The sequence below is a fragment of the Nematostella vectensis genome, chromosome 6, assembly GCF_932526225.1.
Source record: "Nematostella vectensis chromosome 6, jaNemVect1.1, whole genome shotgun sequence".
NCBI lineage: Eukaryota > Metazoa > Cnidaria > Anthozoa > Actiniaria > Edwardsiidae > Nematostella > Nematostella vectensis.
Window position 1 is genome coordinate 1,219,262 of NC_064039.1, and position 27,975 is coordinate 1,247,236.

General features: G+C 43.1%; 4 protein-coding genes across 15 annotated transcripts in view; 1 reads left to right on the forward strand and 3 right to left on the reverse strand.

The window, feature by feature from the left end:
- LOC5510553 (choline dehydrogenase, mitochondrial) overlaps positions 1-513 on the reverse strand; it is a 49,927-nt gene extending 49,414 nt beyond the window's left edge. The window contains exon 1 of the mRNA XM_048729509.1: positions 394-513. The gene's annotated coding sequence lies outside the window, so the exon portion shown is untranslated. The remainder of the gene's footprint in view (positions 1-393) is intronic.
- Positions 514-1,684: 1,171 nt separating this feature from the next.
- Positions 1,685-6,849, reverse strand: LOC5510564 (RCC1 domain-containing protein 1). 12 transcript variants are annotated; one of them, XR_007312085.1, is made up of 11 exons: positions 6,738-6,842; positions 5,651-5,971; positions 5,312-5,566; positions 4,751-4,913; positions 4,560-4,681; positions 3,643-3,807; positions 3,507-3,536; positions 2,615-2,648; positions 2,343-2,388; positions 2,206-2,243; positions 1,685-1,991 (listed from the first exon to the last, which is right to left on the reverse strand). XR_007312085.1 is itself a non-coding variant. In XM_048729511.1 (10 exons), exons 2-9 carry the CDS (start codon positions 5,832-5,834, stop codon positions 2,376-2,378), a joined length of 966 nt encoding a protein of 321 aa, XP_048585468.1. In that variant the 5' UTR covers positions 5,835-5,971; positions 6,738-6,842; the 3' UTR covers positions 1,685-2,243; positions 2,343-2,375. The 12 variants fall into 12 exon arrangements, 5 of the variants coding, with proteins under 5 accessions (XP_048585468.1, XP_048585469.1, XP_048585470.1 ...); XR_007312084.1 differs by having other exon boundaries at positions 2,337-2,388; XR_007312082.1 differs by having other exon boundaries at positions 2,343-2,648; positions 6,738-6,849.
- LOC116617218 (microtubule-associated protein 9) lies at positions 6,128-13,847 on the forward strand. Its single transcript, XM_032379717.2, has 7 exons — positions 6,128-6,622; positions 7,679-9,391; positions 10,199-10,578; positions 10,953-11,236; positions 12,610-12,798; positions 12,915-13,041; positions 13,685-13,847. Exons 1-7 carry the CDS (start codon positions 6,337-6,339, stop codon positions 13,697-13,699), a joined length of 2,994 nt encoding a protein of 997 aa, XP_032235608.2. The 5' UTR covers positions 6,128-6,336; the 3' UTR covers positions 13,700-13,847.
- LOC5503347 lies at positions 13,772-27,786 on the reverse strand. The gene is made up of 10 exons (XM_048729508.1): positions 27,677-27,786; positions 25,870-26,374; positions 25,030-25,151; positions 23,837-24,091; positions 22,349-22,738; positions 18,404-18,616; positions 18,214-18,333; positions 16,296-16,382; positions 15,190-15,261; positions 13,772-14,454 (listed from the first exon to the last, which is right to left on the reverse strand). The coding sequence occupies exons 2-10, from the start codon at positions 26,228-26,230 to the stop codon at positions 14,296-14,298; spliced, it is 1,779 nt and encodes a 592-aa protein (XP_048585465.1). The 5' UTR covers positions 26,231-26,374; positions 27,677-27,786; the 3' UTR covers positions 13,772-14,295.
- Between the last annotated feature and the right edge of the window lie 189 nt (positions 27,787-27,975).

A 27,975-nucleotide genomic window follows, 5' to 3' on the forward strand; every position in this document is an offset into this window, starting at 1 on the left:
GCTGCTAAGAGAAAATAAATAAATGGCATCTATCATTGGTAACGCTAATATTGGTATTATCCGTTCAAAACGCTATAATTAAGATAAATTCTTGTCTTTGATGTTATGTAATCATTATAAATAATAACCGACCAAAACAGAATATTATAACTGGTGTCAGGTTCACACTATTTTAACCATTAAAGGAACGGAATAAAATATGTTATCATCCCAGATAGAGTGGTTATTTTTCTCTTATAAGAAGTCAACTTGACAAGATCAAGGTGCAAAGTCTGAACGAAGAGCTCAAATTAAACATCTTCTCACTTGAAATATCACAATTATGTGGCGGCTATATTACCAACTGAGCCCTGATTTTTAGTTTTGCGTAAAAATAAAAACCGAGAGATTTACCTTTCCAGTAAAGGCATACGGCGACAAAAACACTTAACTTCTCGTCTACTTCTTGTCTTTTTTTACAAAAGAAAACAGCCAGGCGTTATATAGATGACGAGGAAGCCTGGATTTCCCTGACCACAGGACTCCCACCTTCCGAACCTCATCGCGAAATTGCGCCAAAACTATCATTCCTGTAGTTCTCGAAAAAAATTTCTCGGCACAGTGAGCAAAAGAAAACACTTCAACGAAAAAAAAAAAAAGAGGGGAAAGGTACTTTAGAAGCGTGTTTATTTTCATGCTGCGAGTATCTAGGGGTTAAAACACAGGCCGCCCAACCTCTATGTCAATCTATGAGTCGGCCACTGTTCTCGGCTTGTGTATGCAAGGTGCAGAGCAGGGGCGGCGTAGTGGTCCCATTGGTGGGGGAAAGAATATTGGGGGGAGGGGTGGGAATTTAGAGGGAGGGGTGGTTGGTGGTTTCAGGGGGGAGGGGTAGGGGTGGTTTCAAATTCTTAAGTGCTATTTATAAGAACTCTTGGGATAACCTACATTTTTATGCACAGCATTTTAAACTGTTAAACAAATTTGTTGTCGGTTGAATATGCACCGCTTGAAACCTGTTGGTAAAAAAAACCGTTTACATATAAAAAAACATCCAGGGGCTGGTGCCCTCTCTTCCGCTGCCCCTGCAGAAACATGGTGCTCGAGCGTATGGCCGTTAAAATAGCCGCAACACCAGATAAAGTGGAACAGTGGGATGGTCAATTTATTTTATTAATTTTACAGACTGAGAGCTTGGGCTACCTGTGGTGTAAGCTATCTTCTCTTGAAGATTTGACAAAGTGCTGGATCAAAACAGATCCAGCACTAATTCAAAGAAACGAGTCAAATCCACAACCATTATTGTAATGTTACAGCTAGACATCTAGTGTGATCCAGGCATGTACGCCCTAGCTCCTTGGCTGCCAAAAAGTGGGAAATTCCTTCATTGAAGGATCATCAAATATTGTACTTTTTCCATATGATACCTATGACTGCGCATATCCTGGGTACAGGCCCATGATCCACTTAAAAACACTTATGATATTTTAGACTTTTTACCAAAAAGGGGAACTTGTCATATCTCTCATATTTCCAGATGGATCAAATGACTATATATATTTTTAAATTAAAAGATGGACAGTTAAAATCTCCCAATGAGCAACTAGTACAAAAGATGTTGGTTTAGCTGTCCTTTATTCAATATATTCCAGGTTATTGTGTTATTCTGTAGTTTGACCTCAAATATACATATTTTTTCTTTTCATTTACATTTCTGTGTACAGTGTGACCATAGGCTATGATTACAATCATTCAAATTTAGTTTTAACCTACCAACAGAAACCATCTTGACTGCAAAACGCTCACTGTAGGGCATTTGATATTAGGCATTTCTTTCATGCGGCTGTCTGGTTGACACTTCAACATCTAGCAACAACTCTGAATCATGAGGGCCCATGAAAACATGGTGTCGCAGAACCTTTTCCTACCCTTTTCCTCATCTATCAGGAACACCTGTGCAGCTGATGCGTGCCCTTAGGTGAATGGGGTGCACAGGTGCTTTGGGGGTGGCCCTGAAGATGGCAGTGACCACAAGATGTACCAGAATGAAATTGTATACTTGTTAAAAAGGTGAAAACATGCGAGTGTAAAACAGTCAAAGCCATGAAATGTTTAGTGTGCTTTACATGTTATACATGTTTTAAGAATTTAGTAACTTATTAAAATGTAAATAACAATATTAAAAAAACTAATTAATACTTCTATAATTTAACGAGTAATGCATACTTTTCATCACTGGCCTTGTAGAGCTTGTCTTGTTCCTCCTAAATAACAAAAAATGATGTTTGTTATTATCTTGGTGCAAAGAAATCTACAGTACATAGTTTTCTAATCAGATAATTGTTTTTTTTTTTAACCTTAACCTGTTCTTTTAACAGCTCTTCCTCAAGTTGGTCTCAGAAATAGCCCCTGTTTGATAAACAAAGACATGTTACCATTGTTATTGTCAATAATAGGTTTTGCATTATTGTAATAAGGGAGTGCCCCTCCCTGCTATTGTTGACATTATGGCACGAAATCTACTAGATTGTCTTATATCACATAATAAAGGCTCAATAAACTGTTACCCCTCCCCTCTCAACCAATTAAGCATTCTGTACAAAAGACACCCCTTCTAATAGAAAAGATCACATACTTGTTTAATTCCTCTTTTTGTTTTTGTTTTCTTCCTAAAAAACAAATTGAATATAAATAATCAGTATAGCTAGCAAGATCATTTGCTAAGAACTCTAGGAAGTAAATTAATCATGTAGGGTAAAAGTAGTATAGTTTTTATCTCCATCTGCTTAACCACAGCCTATTTGTTTGATAATCGGTGAGGTTTCATACATTTCCACTGCAAGACATTTTCTCATGTTATGGTTGCTTAGTTTCTATTTTACAGGACTTGGCAGTTGTTCTTAAAGACAAGGTTTGTTTAATTGACTTTTTTTAAGGGTAAATGCCTTGACATCTCTTAGCTCCTAGAGCATCAAAGAAGAGGGGACTTAGAGGGGAGGGGGGGGGGGGCTATTTCAAAATCTAATTTCTCATTGTTTATGCTATAAACAAGTATTCCACTGTTCATTACACCAGAATTAGTATTTAGTATTTATTTAGTTTTTACAAATTCATCCTTTTTCTTAGTTTTCAAACATATTAAAAGGGTACTTTTAGGAACAGCAAGTTTGAACAGAGTTCCTTGGTAAACATTTCTGCTGAATAAATGTAGTCCATTTTGTACAATAAACAGTTCTTTCAAAAACAGAAGTAGTCAAATCAGCAGAGCAGAGTTTGAGAGCACATGGAGTTGTTCTTGTCCGTCTGTCCCCATGTCCGAGCTGTCCGTACCACCCTGAAACAAAAATGACTTTGTCACCCTCATAAGGGCAGGTCTAGGGTGAAGTTGTTGGGGTAGAGTTTGAGAGAAAAAAAAAACCCTGGTTATAAATAAATTTTTTATTAGTTTATAGGCCCAACAAGAGCAGTGGGAAAAAAAGGTTTTGCCCCAAAGTGGAAACAAAATAAAGATATAAATAGCTTCTTACCCCAGCCCCATGTCCAAACTTGTGCATCATCTGCAACAACAACACATACAATGAGTAGTCTGTCTATACAGCTATTTTTACCTTGAAAACAAAGTGAGATAAGCATGTGGAGTCAGAGGACGCAGAAAACATTTACCAGAGACGGCAGCAGTATGACGTGCACCACATGCAACAGACACAACGTTAGGTTCATCAGAGGCTGGGAAGCAAATAGGAGTGGGGTCCATCTGACACTGTATTCCATCACCTATACCAACTTGACCACTCTCGTTCCAGCCCCATCCATACACATCTCCAGCATCTGATAAACAGATAACAACATTAATCCACCACTCTAAGAGCCAAACAAATCAATTTCAGTTCATACAGACCCAGAATAGTAGTGTAAACAATTTTGGAATCAATTTGGTTCCAGAAAAGACAGCATTTAGGAGAGCAGGGGTGATTTATTAGAAAATTATTTTCTCATCCAGGCAAAGCTAAACAAGAAAAATACCCACAAATCCACCTTTGCTTGCAAATATACATAAGCAAAGCCTTCAATTATGCCCCAATAGACTAAATGATGTCCTAAGCCACTTTCCCTATATGATCATAGCTGTATTTTATGAAAAATACAATCAACTATCAATTTGTGCTCGCATTAGCACAGCGACAAGGGATTAAAATTGGACTACAAAGCACTGTCGGAAAGCTAGGATACCGCTGACTAGGTGCAGCTGTGTTTGACTTTGATGGGCTGTATAAAACTCAAAATGGGGGGGGGGGTATCTGTTTTCAGTCTGTTTTTTTTGTTGTAAATTCAGCTCAAAAATGGCCTGCAGTCAATGTTTTAAGGAGGCTTAAGAACATGAGCCTGTTAAGCATGTTAAAATCACAGTTTTGATCACCACAAGCTTTATGAGTTGAAAGAATCTGTCACATTCTGATGCTCCCAAAAGCATTTCTCTGTCATGCTGTTTGGCTGTGAAGTTGACATCAATCAGATAAAATTCTTCTTGGATCATTTTGGGTCTAAATTACAAAACAATGAATTGTAAATAGCCCACACACCACTGATAACTGCAGAGTGCCACCCTCCAGCAGCTATGCATTTGATGTTGATCCCAACAAGCACCTCAAGCCTCCGTGGCTCTGTCTCGGCGTCAGTCAGCCCATGACCTAGTTGTCCACGGCTATAGGGAAATAAATAAATCAGTGCTGCCATGGCCTAGTTGTCTTATGGCACATATCATCAAACATACCTTCCTCCTCCATAGCTAAAGACACTCCCAGCGGAAAGGATAATAACATGCTCTTTACCACAAGATGCTGCATCTACTTTCAGAGAGGGTGATATGCTGGTACATAACATCATGAGATTTCCACCATCAGATGTGGGATTTACTGAGAAGGCTTGCTTTTTGTCTATATCACAAACAAACGATAGAAAAGTTTTGTGCAATGGTATTTTTGTAAAGGATTGGTCATCTCCATTTTGTTTCATATTGTTTTCATTTTAATTGTTGTTTTCAAATAGGGTTTTTTTATGACATCTTCAGCTGACAAACGTCATTGGCTAGGAAGGAAGTAGCCTGTGAGAGGAACGAGGGAGTTGGTAGCAAGAGAAAAGTGAGTGCCCCGATGATGAACTATTGGTATTTCACTTTGGCACCCCAATTTGCTTTTGTTAACTCCCTTCCAAACCAGTGGCAAATTTCTTTGGGACATCTCTGATTTCAGCGCTATTGTATGCTCACTCAAACCGGATAAGTTGTGTTCATTTGCTTATCGCATTTTTGCTTTTTGCATGTTATGTGACCCACCTGATATGGCTATTGTATGTTCATCACCAACAGAAACTTTAACAAGCTTCTGATCTATGTTTAGGAGTGCAGCCTTTTCCACTCCAACATTGAAATCTTTCCACGCCAAACACTCCCCAGAATGGGTTAACAGAACTGCACTGTTCCAGCCACAACTGAAGTCTTTACAGAGCTTGTCAGGAAGAAGTGAGGTCTTTATATCAACAATGGAGTCTGAATTCGGAATAACTCCGATGACATCTACTGAGCCATCTTCTACAGGGAGAGAAAATAAATATAAGTTCTGGATATCACGAGCTTAGCGGTTAGTTGGAAAGACTAGGGAAATCAATGGTTTACCTTTGACAAAGAATGTGCAACTCCAAGATGCTTCGATTTTAATAACTTTTTCTGCATCTTTTACACGGACCGGGATAGGCGATTCAACCACATCTTCTCCTTGGTTTGTGCCCCCGGTTATCTGCCCGAAAACATTAAAGCCGAATCCATACACTAGTGCTTTGTTATCTTGACAACTTATCATGACTCGTAGAATGGAGAACCATCCGCCATCTTCAGAGCGGGAAACTTGGCGCGAAACCACAGGCTTACCATGAAAATGATTGAGACATTTTTTTTATTCTTGATGCCTTCTTCCGACAACAAAGGAGTCACTTCAATCTAAATGAAGAAAAGTGGGAGGAAAAAACTCTACAAACAGAAGCTAGACTACACTTATTTTTTAAACATCGAGTATTGGGATACCTGTGTTAGTTCCCATGACGAAATACAGTCATTTACATCCAAAGGCTTTGAGAAATGCTAATTCTCCAAACAGCATTCTTTGAATCGTAAATAACGTTGACCTCGACAGAACAGCAGAAGAAAGCATTTTTAACGTGCATGTTATTTTTTGAGGTTCTTACAAGGATTGTCTATTCAAAAAACCAAAGCGACCTTAGCCAACCAGCATCGCTGCCAAGATGGCGGAAAATTTCAACGGTTTGAATTAGGGTTGTTTACGTTCAGATTTAAACAATACAAACATGAACAGCAGTGCAAAAAAACCTCTAGTCAAACAACGAACAGTCTACGCGTCTGAAAAAGGAATGGCGAGCTCTGGTCTAGCTAATAAACGAGTATCTTTTGAGCGGGAACTCGCGGATTCGGACGAGGAAAATTTCCCAGGCAAACATAACACAGGATCAAAGGAAAGTGGGAATGACGATCTATTGGATATGTTTCGAAATGAACTAGCTAATACTTCTGAGGATGATGGTGATGATGATGTGTACATGAAAGAGAGAAAACAGTCGAGGGAGTTAAAAAAAGGTAAAGAACCATGAAAGCCTTCAACATCCAATCTACACTTTAATAGGCCCTCGATTCTATCGAAACTATGACACTATGTGTCTTTTGTGTCAATTGAATGGTGGTTCTACTGTACCTTAGTACCCCTATGTTGTATATATTACAAGGTATGGGCCAACACGTAAGACATCAGGGCAGGTCAGAGGGTGGCCCCTTATTACTTGAGGTTCTCGTACTGGGGGACGAGTTCCCAAGACGAGAGGTGGCAGCAATTAAACATTTTTTTCTATGAATACCTTATCTAAGAATAATTAGCCTGCTTGTTATTCTTGGGTGCAGTTACACAGACGCATACCCAGGATTGGCTGAGGGGGTGTGCAGTCAGGTATCATATGGAAAAAGCATACAGTAGTTTTTGAAGATTTCTTAATATGGAATGACTGACTTTTTGGCCGCCCAGGGGGGTGCGCGCGCACTCTGTGCACCCCCCTGTGTACGTACCTGAGTCGTGAGGGAGTGTTCCCATGTCAACCAGGGGAATGCCGTCATACTTTTCAAGGGGTCAGGCCTCAGGCTTTTCTAAAAAAAGTTCACTTCTAAACAAAACAATCTGACAAATTTTCATTCAAGACTTTCTAATAGAAGGGGATACTTCTATCTTCGTTTTGGCATTTTTTATTTAATTTTGTCAATTTTTGGTAACACTTACAGGTATTTGTTGAATTTCCCGTTCAGAACCCCTATCACTTTAACTCTGAAGAACTGCACCTTCTCTCCTTGGCATAATCCATTTTAGTACATGTTCACTTGCTTTTCATCTCCATTACCTTTACAAGTAAAACTTACTTGTAGTCCTGGGTCTAAGGTATATAAAACATTATACACATATGACACATGATAATCACAAATATGGTACTGATTTCTAAGTCACAGCTTTCCCTTTTAACTCCTTTTTCGGATTAAAGAAATTCCCTTTCCCTTGAGGCTTAAATATTTTTTTCATTAGACTTGGTACATTTATGTCTAATTCACTAATTTGAATATGAAGTAAAATGTTATCAAAATATTTCATTATAGGTGAGAGGCAGAGGATGATGACAGAAGGTGATCATGAGCCTCCAAAACCCTCACCCCGGTCATCAAAACAGCATTCTCTTGATGATGGCGACGACTTGTCACCCAGAGCAAAGCCCAGACCACTCCCTCGGGCGACGTCAAATACTAGCAGTGGAAGAAATAGCTCTTACAAAAGTGGAAGCAGAGAAAGATCGATAAGCGTTAGACAAGACTCCATGGTACATTCAGACAGTGATGAGGATGTAAGGGTTTCAAATAGAATTAGATCAAAATCACTTGAAAAAAGTAAACAAAAGCCTATCTCCCCAATTCCTAGAACCAAGGAATCGCTGCAACACCCCGTTTATGAATCCCAAAATTTACGAAGGAAACACATAATTAGTGATGATGATAGTGATGATGATGTTATTGATAGAAAAAAAGAACTTTCGAAGTCTGAAATGAAAAAGAAAGCCACTCCCCCAGTACCAAAAGAAAGAAAACATTTACAAGCACAAGAAGAGGATAGAAAACAAAAAAATCATTTTAGTAATAGAGTATCCAAAGGACTATCAAATGGTATCAGTGATGATGAGGATGACGAAGATTCTCATCATCACAGTAGTAGAGCTACAGAAAAATTAAAAAATAGGAGGAATGAAGAAGAGAGGTTTGCTGTGTCGAGAAAAACAAACTTAAAGGATGAAAAAGAAAATGAAAAATCGCAACTGGAGAAGCCAGTCCCATCCCCGCGTGGCCATAAAACATCTGGCCCTCTTCACAATAAGAGAGACGCAAGGTACGAAGAGGAAAGCGATGACGATGGGGAGGACGTGATAGCTAGGAGAAGGCAAAACCAACGCGTTAGTAATGGAACAACAGACTTCAAAAGAACTGGAAAGTCGACTATAGAAGATAGTGATGAAGAGATTCCGACTCGAAGGAAGAAAGAAGACGACCATTCACTAGACTCATTCAAATCCAAGTTAGGCTTTAAAGAGCGTTCGGATAATAAAGATAAATTTTCAGAGGATAAAGACGACAAGTTAATCAAGGACGACAAAAGTGGCAGGCTTACAGCGGGCAGTTTTACAAAGAAATCCAAGCTTAGTTATCTGGAAAGCACAGAAGAGGAGGAAGACGACGATATTGTACCCCGGGAGGGTAAAAAAGAGGCATCACGGACAGAAGAAAAAATGAAGCTTAAATCAAAGCTAAGTTACCTGGGAAGCACAGAAGACGAAGATGAGAAAGACGGTGCTGTGGACAATCGAGAACGAGAGCAGGGCAAAAAAGGTCGTTTGAAGAGCCCTCTTCCTAGAGAACGGCGTCGTCAGGATGAGGTGCTCGATAGAGGGGAAGGCATGGAGCGCGGATGCAAGTCCCCTCACGCGAATCGTAGAACAAAATTTGCACATTCTGACGACGAAAGCGAAGAGGAATACACGTCGCGAAGGAGAGGAGTCGGGTCGAAGGGTGATACAGCAGAGAACAGCATGCGTCGTAAGCCTAAACCTTCACCAAGGACTAAAGGGATTCTGGCCACTCAAGGTCGCTCAGATTCTACAAAAAAGAGTGGCAGAGGAATCACACCCGAGAGGCAGGAACCAAATAAAGAGGCTCGGCGTGTCACACCTGGGAGCCAAGGGTCGACTAGAGAAGCGAGCTACGCCAGATCACGGACCCCAGAGTGGGAATCCGAGGATGAGGCGACATTTGGTACCCATCATAAAGGTAAAAAAAGAAACAATAACAACAAACAAACAAACAGACAAACAAGCAAACAAACAGACAAACAAGCAAACAACCAAACAAACAGACAGACAGACAGACAGACAGACAGACAGACAGGCAGACAGACAGACAGACGACAGACAAACATACAAACAAACACACACACACACAAACAAACAAACAAGCAAGCAAGCATGCAAGCAAACAAACAAACATACAAACGAACAGGAAAGGTGTTGCATTATTATAATTCAGAAAATGTATTGTCATGATAGCTAACAAGGATATCTGGCGTCTTTGATAGCTAACAAGCTGTTATAATTCCACAATTTCACTATAGGATATCTGGCGTCTTTGATAGTTAACAAGGATATCTGGCGTCTTTGATAGTTAACAAGGATATCTGGCGTCTTTGATAGTTAACAAGGATATCTGGCGTCTTTCATAGCTAACAAGCTGTTATAATTACACAATTCCACTATAGGATATCTGGCGTCTTTGATAGCTAACAAGGATATCTGGCGTCTTTGATAGCTAACAAGCTGTTATAATTCCACTATAGGATATCTGGCGTCTTTGATAGCTAACAAGCTGTTATAATTCCACTATAGGATATCTGGCGTCTTTGATAGCTAACAAGCTGTTATAATTCCACTATAGGATATCTGGCGTCTTTGATAGCTAACAAGCTGTTATAATTCCACTATAGGATATCTGGCGTCTTTGATAGCTAACAAGCTGTTATAATTTAACTATAGGATATCTGGCGTCTTTGATAGCTAACAAGCTGTTATGATTTAACTATAGGATATCTGCAATCACGGGGCGTGTCCACTCCTAGCAAGCGCGGCCCCATGCGGGCGGACAGGGGCATTAGCGAGATGACCAAATCCCCCCATCTTCAGCAAGCAGTAAAGCCGCGCATGCGTGAAGAGTGCGTGGACGACTTCTCGCCACGGTACAAGACCATGGGGAGGTCTTCATCGCTGTCGAGCTTGAGGGGGGAGGCGGAGACGGAGCGATACGAGAGACGCGGCAGCCTGGATACCGTGTCCATACGGCAGACCGTGTACGATAACTGGTTATCCCGGAAAAACCAGACCATCAAGAAGGAGCTGACCAAGAAACAGCTGGAAAAACAGAAACAGGAGGAGAAAGCCAGAGAGGAAAAGGAGAGAAAACAGAGTGTAAGTGACTTTGTGTTAAGTCGCAGTCATGGATTTATGAGCACACGTTTCGGATTGCGCGTTGATATCGGTTAGCGTCGCGTGGTAGCTAGATCTTTTAGGTACGATTCCGTAAGGGACCGTTTATTATTATGGTAGAAAAGATGGCTTTTTGAATGTGTGAAATTATATAATTTTTGTCAAATACAATTTTTGGCCAATACAAAATGTGATTTCCCCCTTTTTTCTCACCCATCTGACTCAATTTCCTTCACTCTCCTTCCGTATCGCGACATTATTTAAACGATTAATGGTTTTGTCATTATAACTTATATATATATATATATATATTCCCATGAGCTTATCGTCTGATGTTCTATTTTCTTCCTTTCAAGGCCAAGCTTGCGTTCCAGTCTTGGAACCAGCAGAAAGAGGAAACTTTGAAAGAGAAACAAGAAAGATTGAAAGCAAAGAAGAAAGAAGAGGAAGAGAAGGAACTTGAAAAACGATCAAAAACGAAAGACGCCAAGAAGTACTTCGAGTCGTGGAAAAGCAAGAAAGACGAAGAGTTGAAGGAGGCCCACCGTGCTAAAATGCAGGAACTCAAAAAACAAAAACAGAAAGAAGAAGAGGAGAAGCAAGACAAGACACTTTCGTCCAAGAAATCTTTTGAGAACTGGTAGGTGGGGGCGGGGCCCTACCCAAGAGGGGTGCTCTAGGGTGGGGCCAGGGTCCTACCCAAGAGGGGTGCTTTAGGGTGGGGGCGGGGCCCTGCCCAAGAGGGGTGCTCTAGGGTGGGGCCTACCCAAGAGGGGTGCTTTAGGGTGGGGGCGGGGCCCTGCCCAAGAGGGGTGCTCTAGGGTGGGGCCTACCCAAGAGGGGTGCTTTAGGGTGGGGGCGGGGGTCTGGCCAAGAGGGGTGCTTTAGGGTGTGGCCAGGGGCCTACCCAAGAGGGGTGCTCTAGGGTGGGGCCAAAAGCCTGCCCAAAAGTGTCTTTGGTGGGGGCGGGGGCCTACCCAAGAGGGGTGCTTTAGGGTGTGGCCAGGGGCCTACCCAAGAGGGGTGCTCTAGGGTGGGGCCAAAAGCCTGCCCAAAAGGGTCTAGGGTGTGGCCAGGGGCCTGCCCAAGAGGGGTGCTTAAGGGTGTGGCCAGGGGCCTACCTAAGAGGGGTGCTCTAGGGTGTGGCCAGGGGCCTACCCAAGAGGGGTGCTTTAGGGTGTGGCCAGGGGCCTACCCAAGAGGGGTGCTTTAGGGTGTGGCCAGGGGCCTACCCAAGAGGGGTGCTTTAGGGTGTGGCCAGGGGCCTACCCAAGAGGGGTGCTTTAGGGTGGGGCCAGGGGCCTACCCAAGAGGGGTGCTTTAGGGTGTGGCCAGGGGCCTACCCAAGAGGGGTGCTTTAGGGTGGGGCCAGGGGCCTACCTTAGAGGGGTGCTTTAGGGTGTGGCCAGGGGCCTACCCAAGAGGGGTGCTCTAGGGTGGGGCCAAAAGCCTGCCCAAAAGGGTCTAGGGTGTGGCCAGCCCAAGAGGGGTGCTTTAGGGTGTGGCCAGGGGCCTACCCAAGAGGGGTGCTCTAGGGTGGGGCCAAAAGCCTGCCCAAAGGGGTCTAGGGTGTGGCCAGCCCAAGAGGGGTGCTTTAGGGTGTGGCCAGGGGCCTACCCAAGAGGGGTGCTCTAGGGTGGGGCCAAAAGCCTGCCCAAAAGGGTCTAGGGTGTTCGAGGCCCTCTATGTAACCAGCATAGAGAGACATGCGATTAGCAAAATAGATATTATTCTAACCCACATAGGACAGGGCTGGACCCACAAAATCCCAAACCCGCGAGCTGTCACTATATTAAAGCCGCACTGTCACCAGTTTACTTCTGGTCGATTATGTATTTTTTTAAATTTTTGATGATTTTTAACGGAAAACGCAAAAATTATTTCAAAATAGTAAAAATATTCCGTGACTGCTGATTTAGAGCGGATGGTCTGGCCCCCCGGAAGTAAACGGGTGACTATGCGGCTTTAAACCATAATCATTACAACTAATCGAATCCTTCTTTTCCATTGAAGGAAAGCCAAGAAGGATGAATACTTAAAGAAAGAATTAAAAGAAAAGAAGAAGAGGGAGAAAACAGAGAAAGAAAAACAAGAAGAGGAAAAGTACGAGAAGACAATCAAGAGTGCGGACGAGTTCCAGAAATGGGTGGAGAGTAAAGGGAAGCCACGACACGCCCCGCCGCCTCCCACACTTACACAGAGGTTAGTCTCTGACAAATAATTCTACTGACTGATAACTAGTGCCTGATAGTTATTGGTGCACCTTTTTGACATCAAAACAATACCAGTTCTGCATTAATTGGTTATTGCTCTTTCAGAGCATGGGTTCCTGGCAGTCGGCACACGGCAGATTGCATCCCGGGCCAGGTACAGCCTGTCATCCAAGCGCCGACACCCACCCGCGCACGGACGCTGTCTGGATTCTATCGATTCGCCAACACAAAGGTAACACACATGCACTCACTAACACTATGGCATATCTGCATACCGTAACAAAGTGTAGCGGGTACACTGTTAATTAATTAAATTAAAGTAATTTAAAAATGAATGAATGCACACAGATTTAGTGGTACACCATTTTCATTCGCGTAACAAAGTCGCTTATTGCCCCGTACGTGTATTGAGTTATGGAAAGAGGGATGACCGAGGTAATGAGCAGCAGTATGCGGACAGCGTCCGCGTCACGCTCGTGTGGGTGCTTTTTCCACGTCGCCGAAAGGGAGGTGGGTATAGGTAGAAAATTGTTGACACTTACCGGCTTGCGTATCTGGTTTAAAAGGCCACGGCATCTAAGTTTGGGCCTTAAATTAGTCCGGGTTTCACGTGGGAATGCAGGCTATATTAGCGTCATAATTTATTATCATTTTAAGTTAGAAGGATCGCGCATAACGACAATTTGCGGCATTCTTGCTAATGAAAATAGTATTAGCAATACTGACTGAAAATACCGTATAAAGTATTAGCAATACTGACTGAAAATACCGTATAAAGTATTAGCAATACTGACTGAAAATACCGTGTAAAGCATTAGCAATACTGACTTAGCAAGTACTGATATCTACTAATGGGAAATATTTTTTCTCCTCAGAATTATGGTTATTGAAGAATACATCTACAGCCTCTCATTGAAACTACAAAACATCACCCAATCCATAAGGCTCACACAACAGAACAATTTTAAAATGTCTGTATCTTATTTGAACTAGATTTTAATTTTAACAAATGTACAATAAATGTTTTGTTTCTTGTTATGCTCTCCGAGTACGCTCTATGCTAGCAATGCAGCCCGACGTCGGGGGCTTTATAGCAATTACACACCATAGTTTCCCCGAAGTTTTGCGTTGTTTTTAGCAAGTCTGATGCATACCAAACACCGCATGGTGTAATACTCTCACTGGCAGGCCATAAATTTCCACGCCATATGGTCAGAGTCCACTGTATCCTTACTCTTTGACTTGGTGCACTAGCAGATCATGCATTTCCACTCAGTGTATGACTCCTCGTAGTTATAAATTGTAACGCCATATGGTCAGAGTACATTGTATTCTTGTTCTCTGACTTGGTGCACTAGCAGATCACGCATTTCCACTCAGTGTATGACTCCTCCTAGTTCTGCACTGTACCAATTTGGTCCATAGCCTGCACATTATCCTTGAGTTTACTGAGTAGACTCTGTAGACTTTGTTATTGAGGCGTACTCTAGTTATGGTGCTGCATTTCTTCGTCATCGCTCAGCTGGCCGCCGCTACTCGCGGGGCTGGGTGTGTCTGAGCCCTTGCTGTTCGCGGCTGACCCGTCCTGAAGCAGCTCAACCACATAGTCAGAGCTGTCTGTCTCGAAATACTTCGTAAGGGTGAGCTGGAAGAGACAGAGCAATAAGTTAAATTGTGTTCGCAGTTGACTCGGAAAAAAAAAACATATCTGAGATACGGATACGAAAGCGGTGGTCACCCCGGTTTCCTCCCCCCGTATCCCCTTCTTCTTTAAACAATGAACACGAACGAAGATTTAGCAATACACAATAATGTACGAAAAGCAGCACAGTACAGAAGGGTTTGAGGTGTGCGGATCCCAAGCTCTCTTATAGGGAGTGAAAGAGTGTAAAAGTTGTTATATCAGTTGACTTACTGCACTTTAGCGCACCTATTTGCATGTTTGCCGTGCTATTGTGGCTTGCTGCGTTATCAGACCCAGTCGCGACAGCATTCTACGCAACTTCCATGACGTAGTTGTACGATCCATTAAAAACTAGTCGCGGCAATTTTGCTAACTACTTGACGTGCTCTTCCACCCAAATTCCTTGTCGAGGCTGTATATCATCTGTTGCGGCTTTAGTTGCGGCAATATCATCACATACTTGATAAGCCATTGCATGCTTGTTGCGTGTTACCTGTCGAGGCTATACATCATCTGTTGCGGCTTTAGTTGCGGCAATATCATCACATACTTGATAAGCCATTGCATTGCTTGTTGTCATGCCGTTGCGCATTACTTGTCGAGGCTATATATCATCTGTTGCGGCTTTAGTTGCGGCAATATCGCAACCTACCTGATAAGGCATTACATGCTTGTTGTCATGCCGTTGCGCATTACCTGTCGAGGCTGTGCGATCTGCTGCTGTAGGAACGTCACCTTCGTTATCGTCCTCACAAGTAGATCTTTGATCTGGGAATAGGAGAAAACGCAATTATGCCTGGTGCACACTTGTGACACAACGACATAGGCGCGCGCACTTTTATGTTCATATGTTCAAGTGCCCTTATGCCCATGTGGTTATGTCAATCCAATAAAACCCAATAAAACCCAATAAAACTTCTGCGTGTAGTCTGGGTGTTACCTTACGTAAAATTTGTGACTGTTTTTGTTTGTATATTACTTGCGTACGGTATGTATTTTTTTATATGTATGTAGTCCTGCGTAGTTTGCCCTTTGCTTGCGTCCAGTGTGGGTGTTTCTTATCTCACTAGTGTGACACAACGACATCGGCGCGCGCACTTTTATGTTCATATGTTCAAGTGCCCTTATGCCCATGTGGTTATGTCGTTATCTCACTAGTGTGCACAAGGCATTAGACGCGATGACTTGTACCAAGAAAATAAAACTTCTGCGTGTAGTCTGGGTGTTACCTTACGTAAAATTTGTGACTGTTTTTGTTTGTATATTACTTGCGTACGGTATGTATTTTTTTATATGTATGTAGTCCTGCGTAGTTTGCCCTTTGCTTGCGTCCAGTCTGGGTGTTTCTTACGTGCAATTTACGTGAAGTCTGCATGTTTTTTTTAAAATTGTTTGCGTGTTGTTAGTTTTGATCTCTCATTTGCGTAAAACCATACAACTGGTCTTTATAATGTTCCACATGTCATGTAACTCGTTTTATCTAAGTTTCCCGAGCAAGTGTGTTACATACAGTTGACTGCTTGCGAAGCGAAGGAAATGCAAATATTCAGAAATTTCTTCCCGAAAAATGAATGATTCATGTGACATGTGGTACATTGGAAATGTGTTATCCACCAGCAACACATAAAAAGGGTGCGTAGTACAGTTTTTGAAAACTCTGTATTTGTATGGATATCGGTCCCATTGGGATCAGAATGTGCACTGTAATACTGCTAGGGCTATACTAACTAGTATTCTGTGATGGGTTTTCAATCTCTGTGATATATTTTTTCGTAAGAATATAATGTAAATTGTTGTATTACCTTGGTGCGATTTAGGAACGCGGCTCTGGGGTCCTTGATATTGGTGTTGAGGGATTGAAGACTAGTGGATAACTTCATTAAACTGGCCTGTGGAAGTGACATCAATTGTAGTGAAAACAAAAATCTCTTTATTATATAAGGGTAGACCGCTTAGGGTTATTTTGTTATATTTATATATTGCTAAAAATCACAGTAACGTGTAACGATCATAACATATTTCATACAGTAGCACGTTATGCTGGAAAAAAGCCTTGTTGCGTAGTATTTCACAGTGTGATTGTGGAAAAATAAACACTCTCTAATGCAATGTAGTAATGCTGCCGTTAAAATGATCCTTCTCGAATCTTTGTGTCCTGTTGATGGCTCATGATATCTATATGTGGCTTACCCCTTCGATGGCTGGTAGATGAGTACATACTATGTTATGTGGTTAGAGGCTGGTAGATGAGTACATATCATGTTATGTGGTTAGAGGCTGGTAGATGAGTACATGCCATGTTATGTGGTTAGAGGCTGGTAGATGAGTACATACCATGTTATGTGGTTAGAGGCTGGTAGATGAGTACATGCCATGTTATGTGGTTAGAGGCTGGTAGATGAGTACATGCCATGTTATGTGGTTAGAGGCTGGTAGATGAGTACATGCCATGTTATGTGGTTAGAGGCTGGTAGATGAGTACATGCCATGTTATGTGGTTAGAGGCTGGTAGATGAGTACATATCATGTTATGTGGTTAGAGGCTGGTAGATGAGTACATATCATGTAATGTGGTTAGAGGCTGGTAGATGAGTACATATCATGTTATGTGGTTAGAGGCTGGTAGATGAGTACATACCATGTTATGTGGTTAGAGGCTGGTAGATGAGTACATATCATGTTATGTGGTTAGAGGCTGGTAGATGAGTACATGCCATGTTATGTGGTTAGAGGCTGGTAGATGAGTACATATCATGTTATGTGGTTAGAGGCTGGTAGATGAGTACATACTATGTTATGTGGTTAGAGGCTGGTAGATGAGTACATACCATGTTATGTGGTTAGAGGCTGGTAGATGAGTACATGCCATGTTATGTGGTTAGAGGCTGGTAGATGAGTACATGCCATGTAATGTGGTTAGAGGCTGGTAGATGAGTACATACCATGTTATGTGGTTAGAGGCTGGTAGATGAGTACATATCATGTTATGTGGTTAGAGGCTGGTAGATGAGTACATATCATGTAATGTGGTTAGAGGCTGGTAGATGAGTACATATCATGTTATGTGGTTAGAGGCTGGTAGATGAGTACATATCATGTTATGTGGTTAGAGGCTGGTAGATGAGTACATGCCATGTTATGTGGTTAGAGGCTGGTAGATGAGTACATATCATGTTATGTGGTTAGAGGCTGGTAGATGAGTACATGCCATGTAATGTGGTTAGAGGCTGGTAGATGAGTACATACCATGTTATGTGGTTAGAGGCTGGTAGATGAGTACATGCCATGTTATGTGGTTAGAGGCTGGTAGATGAGTACATGCAATGTAATGTGGTTAGAGGCTGGTAGATGAGTACATACCATGTTATGTGGTTAGAGGCTGGTAGATGAGTACATGCCATGTTATGTGGTTAGAGGCTGGTAGATGAGTACATACCATGTTATGTGGTTAGAGGCTGGTAGATGAGTACATACCATGTTATGCGGTTAGAGGCTGGTAGATGAGTACATATCATGTTATGTGGTTAGAGGCTGGTAGATGAGTACATATCATGTAATGTGGTTAGAGGCTGGTAGATGAGTACATATCATGTTATGTGGTTAGAGGCTGGTAGATGAGTACATGCCATTTTATGTGGTTAGAGGCTGGTAGATAAGTACATACCATTTTATGTGGTTAGAGGCTGGTGGATGAGTACATGTCATGTGAATGTGGCTTACCCCTTCTGAGGCTGGTATACTGTCACTGCCAAGAGATAGGTCCACTAGTGCAATGATGACATAGAGGAGATGGTAGTCAGAGTCCTCATCTGGCCTAAGGGCATCCACCAGTGCCACAACCTGGTAACATACAGTAATACAAATTAACAAAGCATTCGAGGAGTACAGAAAGAACACTGGTTTTTCCCACCTTTTCCAAAGTCACACAGACATCATTCCCCTCCTTGGTATCACAATTATAAGGAACCTCATTGAACTGGTTGACAAAACGTCTGATGAGAGCAAGACTGAAGATGCATCTTAGCTCTATACCTCTTGGGGTGTGTGGTAGAAGATGTACGATATGCAGCAAGTTTGTAGGATGTGTACTTAGCTGCTCTAGATGCTTCACAAGTAATTGCACCTGAAATGACAGATACCACACCATCATTGTCTATCCACTGTCATTATAATTACAGTAAGTATTCTAAGAACTCTCACCAACGATTTCTACAATGCCAAAACTGCTTCTCACTCCCATAAAATTATCACTTGAAACCAAGATTTTATTTTTAATGAATTTCCAACGCATTGCAGTGATTTGACTTGGTATGAAGCCCCTAAAGTTTAAGCCATGACAAAACTGAAGCCAAAATATATCTTGTTGATTGGAATTTATGAGGGTACGTTTAAAGAGTAGTGTCAGGAACCCCTGGAGACCAACCCTACAAGGTAGTATCAGAAACCCCTGGGGACCCCCCTTGGGTAGTATCATGAACCCAGGGAAGTATTAGGAACCCCTGGGGACCCCATTTTGGAAGTATCAGGAACACCTGGGGAACCCCTTGGGTACAGGATAGTATCAGGAACCCCTGTAGACCCCCCTTGGGTACAGGATAGTATCAGGAACCCTGTAGACCCCCCTTGGGGACAGGATAGTATCAGGAACCCCTGTAGACCTCCCTTGTGTAGTATCAGGAACCCCTGGGGACCCCCTTTAGTAGTATCAGGAACCCAGGGAAGTATCAGGAACCCCTGGGACCCCCCCCCTTTAGTAGTATCAGGAACCCAGGGTAGTAGTATCAGGGTAGTATCAGGAACCCCTGTAGACCTCCCTTGGGTAGTATCAGGAACCCCTGGGGGACCCCCCTTGGGTAGTATCAGGAACCCAGGGTAGTATCAGGAACCCCTGTAGACATCCCTTGGGTAGTATCAGGAACCCAGGGTAGTATCAGGAACCGCTGGGGGACCCCCCTGGGGTAGTATCAGAAACCCAGGGTAGTATCAGGAACCCCTGGAGACCCCCCTTGGGTAGTATCAGGAACCACTGGAGACCCCCCTTGGGTAGTATCAGGAACCCAGTGTAGTATCAGGAAAGTATCAGGAACCCAGTGTAGTATCAGGGTAGTATCAGGAACCCCTGGAGACACCCTCTAGGGTACAGGATAGTATCAGGAACTCCTGGAGACCCCCCCTTAAGGTTGGTTCACTGTTGAACGTAAGCGCAAGCAGAACGCACATAGTTTTGCGATTCTCACTATAACATAAGTACAAGAGGATGCAACTGCTTGATTTTCTTGCACTTGTGTTCGACCAATTCTCACTTGTGTTGCACTTCCGTTTGCGTTTACGCTTGCGTCCCAGTGAGAACCAACCTTGAGGTACAGGGTAGTATCAGGAACCCCTGTAGACCCCCCTTGGGTGAAGGGTAGTGTCAGGAACCCCTGTAGACCCCCCTTGGGTACAGGGTAGTATCAGGAACCCCTGTAGACCTCCCTTGGGTACAGGGTAGTGTCAGGAACCCCTGTAGACCTCCCTTGGGTACAGGGTAGTGTCAGGAACCCCTGTAGACCCCCCTTGGGTACAGGGTAGTGTCAGGAACCCCTGTAGACCCCCCTTGGGTACAGGGTAGTATCAGGAACCCCTGTAGACCCCCCTTGGGTACAGGGTAGTATCAGGAACCCCTGGGGACCCCCCTTGGGTACAGGGTAGTATCAGGAACCCCTGTAGACCCCCCTTGGGTACAGGGTAGTATCAGGAACCCCTGTAGACCCCCCTTGGGTACAGGGTAGTATCAGGAACCCCTGTAGACCCCCTTGGATACAGGGTAGTATCAGGAACCCCTGTAGACCCCCTTGGGTACAGGGTAGTATCAGGAACCCCTGTAGACCCCCCTTGGGGACAGGATAGTATCAGGAACACCTGGGGACCCCCCTTGGGTACAGGGTAGTATCAGGAACCCCTGTAGACCCCCCTTGGGTACAGGGTAGTATCAGGAACCACTGTAGACCTCCCTTGGGTACAGGGTAGTATCAGGATCCCCTGTAGACCCCCCTTGGGTGAAGGGTAGTGTCAGGATCCCCTGTAGACCCCCCTTGGGTACAGGATAGTATCAGGAACCCCTGTAGACCCCCCTTGGGTACAGGATAGTATCAGGAACCCCTGTAGACCCCCCTTGGGTACAGGGTAGTGTCAGGAACCCCTGTAGACCCCCCTTGGGTACAGGGTAGTGTCAGGAACCCCTGTAGACCCCCCTTGGGTACAGGGTAGTGTCAGGAACCCCTGTAGACCCCCCTTGGGTACAGGGTAGTATCAGGAACCCCTGTAGACCCCCCTTGGGTACAGGGTAGTGTCAGGAACCCCTGTAGACCCCCCATGGGTACAGGGTAGTATCAGGATCCCCTGTAGACCCCCATTGGGTACAGGGTAGTGTCAGGAACCCCTGTAGACCTCCCTTGGGTACAGGGTAGTGTCAGGAACCCCTGTAGACCCCCCTTGGGGACAGGATAGTATCAGGAACACCTGGGGACCCCTCTTGGGTACAGGGTAGTATCAGGAACCCCTGTAGACCTCCCTTGGGTACAGGGTAGTATCAGGAACCCCTGTAGACCCCCCTTGGGTACAGGATAGTATCAGGAACCCCTGTAGACCCCCCTTGGGTACAGGGTAGTGTCAGGAACCCCTGTAGACCCCCCTTGGGTGAAGGGTAGTGTCAGGATCCCCTGTAGACCCCCCTTGGGTACAGGGTAGTGTCAGGAACCCCTGTAGACCCCCCTTGGGTACAGGGTAGTGTCAGGAACCCCTGTAGACCCCCCTTGGGTACAGGGTAGTGTCAGGAACCCCTGTAGACCCCCCTTGGGTACAGGGTAGTATCAGGAACCCCTGTAGACCCCCCTTGGGCACAGGGTAGTATCAGGATCCCCTGTAGACCCCCATTGGGTACAGGGTAGTGTCAGGAACCCCTGTAGACCTCCCTTGGGTACAGGGTAGTGTCAGGAACCCCTGTAGACCCCCCTTGGGGACAGGATAGCATCAGGAACACCTGGGGACCCCCCTTGGGTACAGGGTAGTATCAGGAACCCCTGTAGACCTCCCTTGGGTACAGGGTAGTATCAGGAACCCCTGTAGACCCCCCTTGGGTACAGGATAGTATCAGGAACCCCTGTAGACCCCCCTTGGGTACAGGGTAGTGTCAGGAACCCCTGTAGACCCCCCTTGGGTGAAGGGTAGTGTCAGGATCCCCTGTAGACCCCCCTTGGGTACAGGGTAGTGTCAGGAACCCCTGTAGACCCCCCTTGGGTACAGGGTAGTATCAGGATTCCCTGTAGACCTCCCTTGGGTACAGGGTAGTATCAGGAACCCCTGTAGACCCCCCCTGGGTACAGGATAGTATCAGGAACCTCTGTAGACCCCCCTTGGGTACAGGGTAGTGTCAGGAACCCCTGTAGACCCCCCTTGGGTACAGGGTAGTGTCAGGAACCCCTGTAGACCCCCCTTGGGTACAGGGTAGTGTCAGGAACCCCTGTAGACCCCCCTTGGGTACAGGGTAGTGTCAGGAACCCCTGTAGACCCCCTTGGGTACAGGGTAGTATCAGGAACCCCTGTAGACCCCCCTTGGGTACAGGGTAGTATCAGGAACCCCTGTAGACCCCCCTTGGAGACAGGATAGTATCAGGAACACCTGGGGACCCCCCTTGGGTACAGGGTAGTATCAGGAACCCCTGTAGACCCCCTTTGGGTACAGGGTAGTGTCAGGAACCCCTGTAGACCTCCCTTGGGGACTGGGTCCTAATGCTTGGCCCTCCCTGCTCTTAATAAAGCCAAATGATAGAAAGCAAAACATCCCTATCCCTGTACCAATGAGCTGGTTTCTCACCTGTTCTTGCCACTGGGACTCTCCAAAACAGTCCAACAGAGCTAGAATACACATCTCTATATCAAACATTATTGACTGCAGCCGTAGATCGAGTGACAAGCAGCACAGGGTGACCATGATCTGGTGTAAGTTGTCTATGGTGTACCTCAGGTGAGTTTTCTGCAGCCCATGTGTGAGTAACTGCACAACATGGGCTATTACGGGTACAGGCAGAGGGGGAATTTCTTCACATTTAGGTGAGATAGAATGAGAAGGTTCTATTGGTATTGGAAGGCTGTCAGCCTTCAAAGTCTCTGTAGTGGCTCCAAATGTCAATAAGACTTGAACGAGGTGCTTAACACCTGGAGCCCAGCTTGTGCCACGGATGCCGCGTGGTATTCCATTCTTTGTCTGGAACATGCGATATTAAGGTCAGTTAAACATAAATGTGTCATGGCTTACATCAATTGATTTCATTTTTTTGTCCTACCATCACCTGCTACATGACTTAGCTCTGACTTAGACATTCACGACTATTTGCTCACGTCTCAAGAAAAGTGCCTACGACTCTTGCGGTTTTTACTTGTCGAAGACAGGGACCAACATAAAAAAACATGGCGAACCGTGGCACTGTTGCAGTTTTATGGCGTGAACAAATGGAAAAAGGCGAAAAAGGGTCCGAGAGAAGGAATGGCTGACAGAATGTGTCAAATTGTTTAATCTTGGAAAAACTATGTTTGGCCAAAGATCCACATTATTGCAGACAATATCTTTGTATGGATTTCCGCAATATTTGCAAACCAACAGTCATCACCCCGTCTCTCCCCCTGAAAGGAAGATTCACCTCAATGCTTCTGTCATTTCACCTAATATGGGCACAAAGTCGTACAGTTTCAAAAATCCAACAGCTTTTTCGTGTCGTAAGCTTGTGTCACAGCGGAGTTGTAGAGCTGATTTAGACTTTGCAACTTGAGTTGTATGCTGAGGCGAGTGTGTTGCATGCGATGGTTGTAGGCAAAAATCATAGCATGTAAATCAACCTAAGCACATAGCCAGGATTCACTGTGGGTAAAAGGGACTCCAATCTGGCAGTGTTTTTGGTGACCAAGGGGATGAATGTAAGTAACATGCTTGTCCTTATTCAAAGGGGTACCCTGGGTATTCAAATGAACTAATGTAGAAAATTTGCCCATATGGGGTCCAGCAGTCAAACTGACTAGAACAATTAAAGCATTTCTTTCATATTGTGTTCTAAGCCATTCCTGAAAATAGCAGTCACTTTCTCAGATAGGTATGCTAAGCAAAAATCCATCTTTGTGCAAATGATCTATAGTTGGTTTTTAAGTGGTTAACAACCAGCTCAGATGGGATTCGAAATATCCAGACCCTTATAAAACCTATCCATGCCTAGGCACTGCACTGTAAACTCACAAAACCTGTGTCATATTATATAAAAAAGATAACATGTAAAATAGTAAAGATATGTACATACATACATATCTTGCTTACCGTTGTACCAGCAACCAACAGTGACCACAGAACTTGGTAGCAAGTAGATGTGACATGGGGATCCAGATGAGTGCACATGATTTTGAACACCCACTCAGCCAAGAGGTCAGGGCAAGGCTGCTTGAGATAGAACTGGAGAAGCCAGCCTCCACACACTAGCTCACGCATCTCTTCCTGGCTACTGCACTCCTTAACCATCCGTAAAAACTGGTCCCCCTCGCCTGAGATAGGAGGTAAGCATGGAAATGTGTCCACCTGTTAATAATAAAAATGTCACTTTGGAGCTTTACCATGATTTTACAGCCATCTGGAAAAATGGATAGTGACAATATGGCATTCCATTAAAACGAATTTCTGAGGTTTGGGGACAACAAAAACTTACTAATTGTGTATTCTTGCCATTGATTAGTCATTCCACCAATTTGATTTTTTTAGTCTCATTTGCCATCTTGAACTAACCACTAAACAATACAATACAATATTCTTTATTTTTGGAAGGTTACATTTAAACCGTCAAGGTTTTCTAACAAATGGCCCTCTAAAAGATTAACAGAAAAGATAAACATATGTTATATACTGTAGTTGCACCCCTTGCCCCTGCATTCAAGTGCTCAAAAAAGATTCTTTAGCTTCAGGAAAAGTCTTGATATACATAATTTTAATCACTTTATGCTATGTTATATATTGTTACACTGGCAGCATTGTTGATTTCCAGATATATTTGTTCTATTTTGAAAAAAATACATAATCACCCTGAATAAGGCTGCTGTAAATGGCTGAAATAATTAGCATGAATAAGCACCTTTTAGTCTAAGAACTGCCAGCCGGCTCTCATTCAGGGTGATCCGGAGATGTTTTGTTTTCGAGTATTGGGAATTCTGTGGCGGACGAGAGACCGAGGTGCACAGGGGCAAGAGTGAGAAGAAATAAGTTACTCTCACTCTCGTCCCAGCGCACCTCAGTCTCTCTCACGCCACAGAATTCTCAATACTCGAAAACAAAACATCTCCAGATTACCCTGAATGAGAGCAGGCAAAAGAACTGCCATTTAACATTCTCTGTTTTCACCTATTTTTAATAGGTGAATGTGTGCACCCATTACCCTCCAAATGACCCTTGGTGCCAATTTTGAGGGCCATTTTGAAGTAGAGAAATGAACTTCTAAAGATACAAAAAAACACTGCAGTGCTTACCAGAGGAGCAGGGCCATGTGGAAATATTTCCTCTCCACGGATGCCTTCAGAAAAGTCACTAACTTGTCGAAGGTATGTCTTAAGCTCAGGAGGTAGGTTACATTGGCTCAGGTCCCTCCCATCTGAGAACAAAACAAACAACATCAAGGTTTGATTTTGCACGTAAATGTTTACCTGATATAGCTTCAACTGCTCTCAGGTCAGCTACTGAGTAGCAATTGGGAAAAACATCCTAACTTACTAGCTATTACTGCATGTTTCTTTTTAATTTGTTATTTCCTTTGAGATTTGGTAAGTTATTTAAAATATCAAAATCAAGCCCTGATTATTTACAAGATGTTTCACATTGGGGAATTTCCAGCTTAGATGATGATTCTATTCTTATTCTTTTCTAGAATACACTAAACAGCCTACACAGAGAGGCCAACCTTTCTTCCATGTTTTACAGTGAGGACACAGAGAGCAGGCCATGCTGAACAACTTTGACCAATCAGATTCGACTTGAACACCATTAACATTTTATCTTGTTCTCACTGTAAACCATGCATAAACAACTTGTAGAAAAACTACATTTTAAAATAAAGAATATCCTAAACAGTTTAATTTCCATTTTATTCATTAGTAGTTTCTTTTGGGGTGCTCATGAATATCCTGTTTCTCTCTGTGAATGCCATTATATGACCCAAACAAATTATCAGAAATTTCCTATAGTATGTGAGGAGATTCAAAAGAAGCATTCATTCTATTTCATATTAATCTGTTCTAGTCAGAATATTAGGATCTAAGATAACTAGTGTATTTTTACATTATGGTTTCTCAACCCGGCTTTGTCCATCCTACCATCAGTGAGTTCAGAGTCCTCCATATCACTCTGACTGGCTTCTTTTGGCTTGTTCTCTAGGTACTGCTCCATCTCAACCAGCTCCTGGTTCTTCTTTTGATGTCTCCGTTGAGATTTTAGCATATCTGATAAAGCCAGTCTGTGTTTGACTTCTTTTTCCTGCTTTATTGATTTTTCAGGAGATGCAATCTCATCAGCATCAGCCGGTCTTGTGGCTTTTCGTGGAGTTAAGACATGAACATTTGGCCGTTTCTCCTTTAGAAAGGATGGCGGAGTGAGCAGATCATCATCTGAGTCGCCATGGTTACTATCATTGCCTTCCTCTACTGCTGCCCCATCCCCGGTATCCCTAGCATCCATGTTTCTTACGACAGCAGATGATTGTGTATATGTCCTGGATAATTTGTACTTGAATGATCTGCTCTATCTTTATCCACAATAAATACCCTTTTAATTCTTTAAATTGGCCATTCAATCCAAATGAGTTTCTTAATCCATCAGTTGCTGTGAAAAGATAAAATTTAATAAATAAATGAATAAAATAAATAAAAAAATGAGTAGGAAGCCTGAGTAGGAAGTACAGTACTTTTTATATAATAGCCAAATTCAAGGGTTCCAGAAAGGGGTGCCGTATTAACTGTTCTTCCGTGGATCTCCTTATATTTCCTGTTAATTTTAAGGCAAACATCTGAAAATATCTTAAAACTACCTATCTTTTACCATAATGCTCTCACAGCGTTCAGTCAGAATTTTAGCCAAAAATAAATTCGGCTTAGAAAGGGCCATGAGGATTTGAATACCAGACAGGCTAATGTATTTGCTACCAAAACCTTGTGCGCCTTACTTGCATCGACACAACAACAACAATCATTAAAAGTCTTAAAACCTTTCACTTATATCAATCTAGCCAAAACAAAGCATAGATAAACTTTCAAATTCTGAAAAGGGAATTGAATTTGATTAAAATTTGAATTTTCTACAGATCTTTGAAAATTTTCCTGGCCACGCAAAAGGAGATTGAATCGAGTGAATAATTCCAAGATTTGGCGGGAAAATCTTAAACAACGTATTTTCCTTAAATCCATTAAAATTCAGAGATGGCAATACCACAAAATATTGGCGAATTGTTTTCTATTGCAACTCTACCCACAATAAAGCGAAGAATAATTTAAAGTCGAGAATTGTATGCGAAAAGAAAATATCGTTTTATTGTAGGTTTCAAAAACAGCGCGCGCTCGTGAGAGTGTCGCCATTCTTGATTGCGAATGCAGCACGCGCACAATGCAAAAACAATTCAAAGACTACAAAATATCTGCTAAATTTTGCAGATTTGTTTCATGAAGTTAAATAGTCATTTGACTACCGGGTTGAGATATAAAGATGACGGTCAAAGTTGTAACCACACAACGTTCTTCAGCAATAACTAAGAAGACATAAGATGGGAACCGGTTTTCTCATGGTTGACATCTCGATCTACGTCACAAATGACTGGAGCCAGGCATTTCAGTTCACGGCCTTTTTTCCGAAGGTTGACCAAAACACCTCAATATTACAGATTTGAGTTATTCGCGCGAACGCGTGTTTTATAGGGTCCATAAGAACCACATACCATTTGGAAGATGAAAATATAGAGAATTGACAAAATCTATCAACTCTGAAAGGTTATATGGACTTTAAGTACGTATAAATTCATAACATGTCAAATTTGCACGTGGTGTAAAACTAAAGACATAATTTTCCCATTCTTAGGCTTAATAAAGATGGTTTTAGTAGCATCACTGCTCCCTCTAATGATATCTGTCTTACTTGCTATAATATTGGGTAAGAAGAGCGAGTATTCATCGGAAAAAAGGACTTGAAAATCTCCGCTACTATAAGACGCACGTAGCCGCCATTTTGATTTCAGCTCGCGCCAAAACAGAACCTGGACTTTGCGCTACCACAGGTTGCCCAAAGGCCGCAAATAAAAAATTTACGCAAGGAATTCTAAATGTTGCAAAGCATGTGAGTGCACACAATAAGGAGTAGGATATGTGTATATTAACCCATTGACTCCTGGCTTTTTTGGAGCTGAATTTACAAAAAACAGACTGAAAACAGATACC

What these genes read in the sequence shown, in the direction of transcription:
- LOC5510564 (XM_001630972.3), bottom strand. Translation starts at nt 5,834, where the DNA reads ATGATAAGTTGTCAAGATAACAAAGCACTAGTGTATGGATTCGGCTTT. An exon ending in GCACTCTGCAGTTATCAGTG is followed by an intron (nt 3,808 to 4,559) that starts GTGTGTGGGCTA and finishes TCTGTTTATCAG; the next exon opens with ATGCTGGAGATGTGTATGGA. An exon ending in AGTTTGGACATGGGGCTGGG is followed by an intron (nt 3,314 to 3,506) that starts GTAAGAAGCTAT and finishes TTTTTGTTTCAG; the next exon opens with GGTGGTACGGACAGCTCGGA.
- LOC116617218 (XM_032379717.2), top strand. Translation starts at nt 6,337, where the DNA reads ATGAACAGCAGTGCAAAAAAACCTCTAGTCAAACAACGAACAGTCTAC. An exon ending in GTCGAGGGAGTTAAAAAAAG is followed by an intron (nt 6,623 to 7,678) that starts GTAAAGAACCAT and finishes ATTTCATTATAG; the next exon opens with GTGAGAGGCAGAGGATGATG. An exon ending in CCTCCCACACTTACACAGAG is followed by an intron (nt 12,799 to 12,914) that starts GTTAGTCTCTGA and finishes TTGCTCTTTCAG; the next exon opens with AGCATGGGTTCCTGGCAGTC.
- LOC5503347 (XM_048729508.1), bottom strand. Translation starts at nt 26,230, where the DNA reads ATGGATGCTAGGGATACCGGGGATGGGGCAGCAGTAGAGGAAGGCAAT. An exon ending in AGTCCCAGTGGCAAGAACAG is followed by an intron (nt 18,617 to 22,348) that starts GTGAGAAACCAG and finishes CTGTCATTTCAG; the next exon opens with GTGCAATTACTTGTGAAGCA. An exon ending in AGATCGCACAGCCTCGACAG is followed by an intron (nt 14,455 to 15,189) that starts GTAATGCGCAAC and finishes TGTCTCTTCCAG; the next exon opens with CTCACCCTTACGAAGTATTT.